General features: G+C 31.2%; 1 protein-coding gene across 1 annotated transcript; it reads right to left on the bottom strand.

Annotated features, from left to right (window-relative positions):
• Positions 1-3,463: 3,463 nt before the first annotated feature.
• Positions 3,464-3,943, bottom strand: LOC142616024 (uncharacterized). Its single transcript, XM_075788919.1, has one exon. The coding sequence runs from the start codon at positions 3,941-3,943 to the stop codon at positions 3,464-3,466; it is 480 nt and encodes a 159-aa protein (XP_075645034.1).
• Between the last annotated feature and the right edge of the window lie 3,445 nt (positions 3,944-7,388).

Here is a 7,388-nt window from a genome sequence, read left to right as displayed (position 1 = left end):
AGTGAGGAAAACATTTAGCGAGAAAACATTTTTGTCGCTAAAAGTTTTTTTTTTAAAACAAATCGGGCTTTTAGTGACGAAATTTTTCGTCGCCAGGACTTTTAGCAACGGGGTTTCAGCAACAAAATGAGTTTTGTCGCTAAAGAGTAGATTTCGTTACTAAAGGTTCTTAGCGACAAAAAACTGGACTTTTAGTGACAAATTTTTTCGTCACTAAAAATACATTTTGTTATAGTGAATGTGTGCACATCCCCAATCCTACGTATGCAAGTAGAATTCCAGAATCCTATAACTTCATTTTTTAGGGCCCAAAGCCTCCCTCTTTGATGGGCTCTGGCCCCTAGACCTTTTGGGACATCCAAAACCCTCCAAATGAATTTGAAAACTCTAGTTTAAACATAAAAATATAACCTTATGCCTTCAAACTCAAACCCTAGCTAAAGAGAGTTGATTTTCCCCATAAACTTCTCAAAAACTCTTTTCTAACTCAAAACTTTCTGCACTGAAAAGATTATGCACATTTTTGAGTTCTTCAAAACCTCTCTCTATTATTCTTAAGGCGGAAACTATTTTCTAATATTTCCAAAACCTTTTTCATACAATCTTTTCAAGAACATCCTTTAATTTTGAGTTGTGATTACCTATAAACTATTGAAATCTTTTATTAGCTTTGATATCTCATTGAATCTTGTTGTGTAGACACTGAGGGGCCGGTTAAATATCAACCAAGTTGTGTTCCATAAGTAAGTAGAGTCTTTCTTCATGGCTTTTCCTTGATTAGGGTCTTTATAACTTGCATTGTTGTTGTTCTTAATTGATTTACACATGTTATATATGCTTAGAAATATGTTTTGCTTCGTTCAATTTCGTTTTATTATGTCTTATCATGTTTTTATTGGAGAGTTGAATGATTAGATATATTGATGAACATGTTTTGATGTGTTAAATGTTGTTATTATTTGTTGTTAGATCCAATGCGTGTTTAGGAATAGATTTTTGTTTTGTTTTTGATATCTATGTTGTTAGTTTAGGTTGTTTATTTTTATATTAGAAGTATGCTTAGTTGTTAGTTCTTTGTTTTAAGTTGTTGCTCTGTTTTTTTGCACTTTAGTGTCTGGGTTAAGGTTTGAGGCGTGTATATGTGTGCATGCTCGTACGCATACTCGAAGTATGCATATGCATACAACTATCCCATGTACGCAGGCTTATGTATGTGTACACATACTCCTGCCCAAAAACCCTAATATAAGTTTTCTTCTTTATTTTTTTTTTAATTTCTTTTATGTCATATGCCTATGTTTTGACCCTTTCTTATGTTTTTGAGTCTCTATCTCTTTGTTTACTTGTTGTTTGTTCTTCACATGTTAGATTAGGGTTCTCTTCCAATTTTTTCTTTATTCTACCATGAACATGCATATGATATGATCACACATTGATACATAGGTACTGTGATGCAGTAAGGTAAATGAGGTAAGGCATGCATTTATATGTACATGCATTTAATTGGGATATGATCTTGTTTAGGTTTGATGAATATGATATGTGAACTTGGAATATGTTTGTGTTCTTGATGTTTTTCAATAATTCTCTGATGTTGTCATGGCCATGTGATAATTTTATTTGTTAACTGCCTTGGATGAGATAATATGATATGCATGATAGATGTATGTTAAGTTTGATATGAGTTGTCATGATAGATGTATGTTAGGGTTTTGGGATGATTGATGCATGTTGATTGCTAGATGTATGCTAATGTGTGTGTGTGTGGGTATAGATAACAATATTGAATAGACTTTCAATGAGATTAAGATGTAAGACACAATGACTAGAAGTCAACCCACGAGTTGGGTTGGGTTGGGTACGTAACACCTTCCCATCCCCATACTTAAACTCCAAATCCATACTCTGGTAGTAAGATTAGTCCTTCCATGTAAGGGCACTATTTTATGGTCCCTAAATCTAATCTAGGTGGCGACTCCATCTTTTCTCTGCCCCAGTCCACTTAGCCGAGGCGTACTCCCCTATCGTAAGGAGGAAACTGTTGCGCCCACAGTAACAACTTATCACAAAAGATTTTTTGTGAAACTATTGTAAAAATGTTGTGGATGTAATAATACTATTTTATTATTTTTAAACTAAATTCTTGTAATTTCAACTGAGGGTGTTCAACATTTTTATTATAATGATCAAAATTTGTTAATTTAGTGTGTGTGGATATATATATATATATATACACACACACACACATGAATGACACATTAGTGTTTGTTACACATTGTCTGTTGGGTATAACAGGTAGTGTGCAGTGTGCACTAGTCATTACCCTTATAGCAAAACTTTTGTATATTTTTTTTAAAGCTTCTTTTAAGGTACAATTTGAAGTCATGACATGCTCAACATATTTTAGGCCAAATAATTTCTCAACATCAATGTGATTATTAACCTAAGTTAGCTATTTAGTGTAGTTTTCAAATGTAGCATCAACTAATTTTGAACAATAACAACAAAAATTAGTCCAAATAACATAAAAAGATAACCCAAATAATAAGAAGATTAGACCAAATAACATCAAATGAACAAAATATTCAACAAAAAAATTTCAAAAACAAAAACTAAAAACTCTCAATTATTTTAGATTCATAAGTCGTTCAACCCATTCTATAAAAATAATCTCTAATTTTATTTTCCTACTAAGAGAGGTACTACAACAATGATTTTTTCTTAACGACACCGACAACTCTGCTCTTCCTAACTATGCAAAAGCAATAACTCTACTTTTCTCAACGGCTGGACTCGCACTCATAACTAGTATCATTTTTTGTTCTCTACATCTCTCTCTCTCTCTCTCTCTCTCTCTCTCTCTCTCTCTCTCTCTCTCTCTCTCATCATTTTAGACTCTCAATCACACTATTACTCTTATCATAGGATTTTCAATTCTCACTTTATCTCTCATTAGTTATTTTTTACTTTTTCATTTTATTAGTAAAAATAAATTGTTAAATTCACATATTTGTAATTTTTTTATGTTGATATAATCAAATTCTATTATATTAGATTTTGTATAATTAGGTTTCTTACAGTTTACCTTAGAAAAAATTATTAGTAACAGGTATGTGCTTGTATTATTAAACAGGTAATGGAAAGAAATAATGACGAAAAGATTAGCAAAAAATTCTTTCGAAAAGCTAATCCAATCTAATATAGTATTATTCTATAAGGATAAATGTCAATATATTTATTAAAAAAAATTAATAATAAAATATTTTCTCATACGTCACAATGGCACAAGAAAGTGCTCTACAAGACACAAATATCACAAACATGGCCTCCCCATAAACACTTTTTTTTCTTTGAGCAAGCCCATAAATATTTATCAAAGAGAAAACGCAGAAAAAAGCTGAAACTTTATAACAATTTCTTCAGACCACTTTCGACCACTCACATACAACTCACAAGCTCTTCTTCATGTAATTAAAGTTGATAGATACAAACTGACGCTAGCCATTTCTTCTAAGAACGCAGTAGTTTTGGCAATGGGATTGGTCTTGCCAGATTCCGAGAACCCGTCATCGCACGTCCCGTAGTTGGTCTGGGCGGAAGAGATGTAGCTATTCAGGCCACCCAGGTCATGGCTCGAGATGCTTCCCAAGGCATCTTTGAGGTTGTCAATGGAATCCTCAAAGGTACTTATGCAGTCATCAATTTCGGGGGACTTGGCTTGCTTTTGAGCCAACACCTTTGCCAGTTTGGTCTGGTAAACCAATTTTTTAATGGATGCAACCAAGGCATCAGTGGCGTCAGTCCGATTACCAACAATTGCATTGCAGTAGGGCTTATTTTTAGCATTGTCGCATAGGCCAGCGCCATGAGCGTGGCTAGCGAGGAGGAGGATGGCTGTTGCTAAAAAGACATGAGAGGAAAAGGTGTAGTGCTTGAAAACCATGATTTTTGTTAGCTTTAATAACAACAAGGCTTTCTCTATTGTTGGGATTCAGTGAAAGAAGTGATTTATACAAATTTCAGAAGCCTATTATAGAACTTTTTTTGGTATTTTTTTTTTTCATTGACCATGGGAAATTATTGATTTTTTGTTTTTCTACAGCTAAGTGTTTGACTAGAACCACCTTAACTTTTTTATTTTTTATGAATTGAGAGGATAAAAGGGGTTGGTTTGTGAGGTTTACATTAATTAGAGAAAATATTTGTTGTGTTTTTAGCTTTTTTAAGGAACAAATTGAAGTGATAAGCTCGACATATTTTGGGTAAAATAGGTACTCAACATCTACGTGGTTATTAGCACAAGTTAGCTATCTGTAGTGGACTCTAAAATAAGAGGGGATTCGGATTTTGATGAGCTTTTTTAAGATTTTACCACCGAAGATCAAATTGTTTTGGAGGAGCATCATCTATTTTTGAACAATATGAGTTGTAACTCTTTTTTTCACTTCTTTTTCTTCTTTATTGATTAAGATTATCTTCAAATAGATGAATATCTATTTAAGGAAAACTTACACTTGTTTGAATACAAATTTACATGCACCTAACTCGATTACATGAAGAAAATGACAAAAAAAAAAGTGATAAATTGAAAATACATAGGACTCTACAAAAACATTAAATTGTAACATATACATCTTCTTGGTTTGAGAATTTCAAACCACTTTGAGGAAGCATAAACTCCCTAGCCGCCGCATGAGTTCCTTTCCTTCTGTTGTCAGAAAGCTTATGATAATTGCTAATGTTTACACTACTGTCTTAGTTTTGATAGCTAACATCACATCATGTTTATGTTTAATTACACGTAAACATGTGAGTTTGAAAGATTTTTCTAAAATATACTCATTACATGTATTTTTTTTTCTTGTAGGAAATTAAAACTAGTGAACTACTCAAACAAAAATAAAGCCAAACTAGTCTCATCACACGCGCGAAGTGCGTGCAACGAGACTTTTTTTATTGTGATCTTATTTTGTATAAAAAAAAAAGTTGTATTTTTTTTTATTTTATATATATAATTTTTATTTTGAAAATCTAATTGATAAGTGGATAAAGTAATTTGAAAATTAATAGGAAAGTGGTCATATTTTTTAGGTAATGTTTTAATGAGAGTTAGAGTTGCATTTTTACTAGAATGTCCTTTAGTTTTATCTCTACTTAAACATAGGGATATAAGAGTATTTTTGAATAAGAAAATGAGGAATCCAAATAGGGGATGCCCGTTATGACCCTCTTATGACATGTTTCTTATCTTGTCACTTTCAGGTCAACTCATTTATGACCCAAATCCATTAAGGCCCAACCCTAACTTGTAAAAACCTGTGTCGAGTTCGTGTTGTGTTCGCGGGTTGGGTCGAACATTGGCGCCCCAAATGTGAACTTGAGAGAGATAAGAATTAGGGTTAACTCAAGTATTTAAAAAAAAAAAAAAACTTTAATCAACAAACCAAAGTTAGCGTGCGTGTTATTAAAGATAATAGTATAAGTTTGTTAGAGTTAGAGTTTGATTTAAATTTTGATGACATCATTTTTCCTGAAAATCCTATTAAAATTGTTCAGAATAAAGATAAAGATTTGTTAGAATTTAACTCTATCATGGAATCTTTAAAATTTTATCACCACATCATCAACTATTTAAATAAATAACTAATGGAGATCTAATGGGGATCTAACCATGTGCTTGGTGGCTCTACCTTCTCGGATCCATAATGAATTGTGAATGAAAATCATAATTGAGAGGTTGGAATTTGTGAGGTTGCTACATACCTAATTGTCAAATTAACACGAAAAATAAAAAAATTTAACACCAAAAACACATACAATGATGGTAAAAAAAAATTCTCAAAAAGAAAAAAATACAAAGAAGGAAAAAAAAAATGTGAGGAAAGAGAAGGAAATAGTAATTGAATTAAATGAAAAAAGACAAAAACCTTGGCATGCCGCTATGAGTTGGCAAATGCATTCTTAAAATAAAATAATAATAAAAATTGGCAAATGGATATGAACAGATGGAAACTTGGAGTTGGGCAACTGATAAGGGAGTATTGTGGTAACTATTTTTATTTGAATTGACTTTTTTTTTAAAAATAAAATGTAAACAAAGGCTACTAAAGGAGGTAAGGGAAGCCATACTGTTTAATTGTTCACTAATGATTTTGAATGTTTATATATATATATATATATATATCATTTTTATTTTAAAAATCTAATTTATAAGTGAATAAATCAATTTAAAAATTAATAGGAGAGTGGTCATATTTTTTAGGTAATGTTTTAGTGGGAGTTAGAGTTGCATTTTTACTAAATTGTCCTTTAGTTTTGTCTCTACTTAAATATAGGAGTGTAGGGACATTTTTGAATTAAAAAATGAGGAATATTCAAATAGGGGGAACCCCTTAAATAATAGTATAGATAATTTTTATTTTGAAAATGTAATTGATAAGAGGATAAAGTAATTTGAAAATTAACAGGAAAGTGGTCTTATTTTCTAGGCAATGTTTTAATGGGAGTTAGAGTTGCATTTTTACCAGAATGTCCTTTAATTTTATCTTTACTTAAACATAGGGATATAAGAGTATTTATGAATTAAAATATGAGGAATCTAAATAGGGGAAGTCCCTTAAATAATAGTATAAAAGAATCCAAGAGTCAAGATCTGTAAAGGCTTGGCTTTTGAACTATTAAATAATTAAAAAAAGTGAGTAGAAAATGGAAGAAAGAAATCCGTTCAAACCAAAAATGGAAAAATCCTAATATGGAATCATCCAACATTGTCTCAGTATTTTTGGCATAAATTAATGCACAGATGTCCGATTAGCCTAATCTTGCTGCCAAAGAAAGAAGACTTAAAGATCTAAAACTGTTTAGTTTACCACAAAGTCAAAAATAATGGTTTTGGAGGCCAAACGTAGGCTAGAAGCTGACAGTGAAAAAAACTCCAAAAATTAAGGGATTCACTTCCTAAATTTAAGGAATTTTCTTATTTCATTTAGAGAAGACTGAAGTTATAGAGAAGGAAAAACCCTAGAACTTTTTGTTTTTGTTTTTGTTTTATTTCTTTCATATTTTTAGCATTGTTTCTATGGATTTCTTTTGCACAACTATGTGTGTCTAAATAACTAGCTAGGGTTAAAGGTGAAACGAAATATTTTTATCATGTGTTCTTGGGATTATATACGTGCTTTTCATAGATTATTGAAATTTTAAATTTGAGATTCATTTGCTATTTGAAATCATTGCATGTTAGCAAGTTTTTAAGATTTAATATGATTTTTATATATATCGAATGCTTGAACTCTTTGATTCAATATGAATTGCGAATATATTGAATGCTTAATCTCCCTTGTAATATGTCAATTGAATTATTTGTTCAATCACACATGTTCAATCTA

Source organism: Castanea sativa, chromosome 11 (genome assembly GCF_040712315.1).
Source record: "Castanea sativa cultivar Marrone di Chiusa Pesio chromosome 11, ASM4071231v1".
Lineage (NCBI taxonomy): Eukaryota > Viridiplantae > Streptophyta > Magnoliopsida > Fagales > Fagaceae > Castanea > Castanea sativa.
The sequence above is the reverse complement of the archived record's forward strand: the minus strand, read 5'-3'. Positions and strand labels throughout refer to the sequence as shown.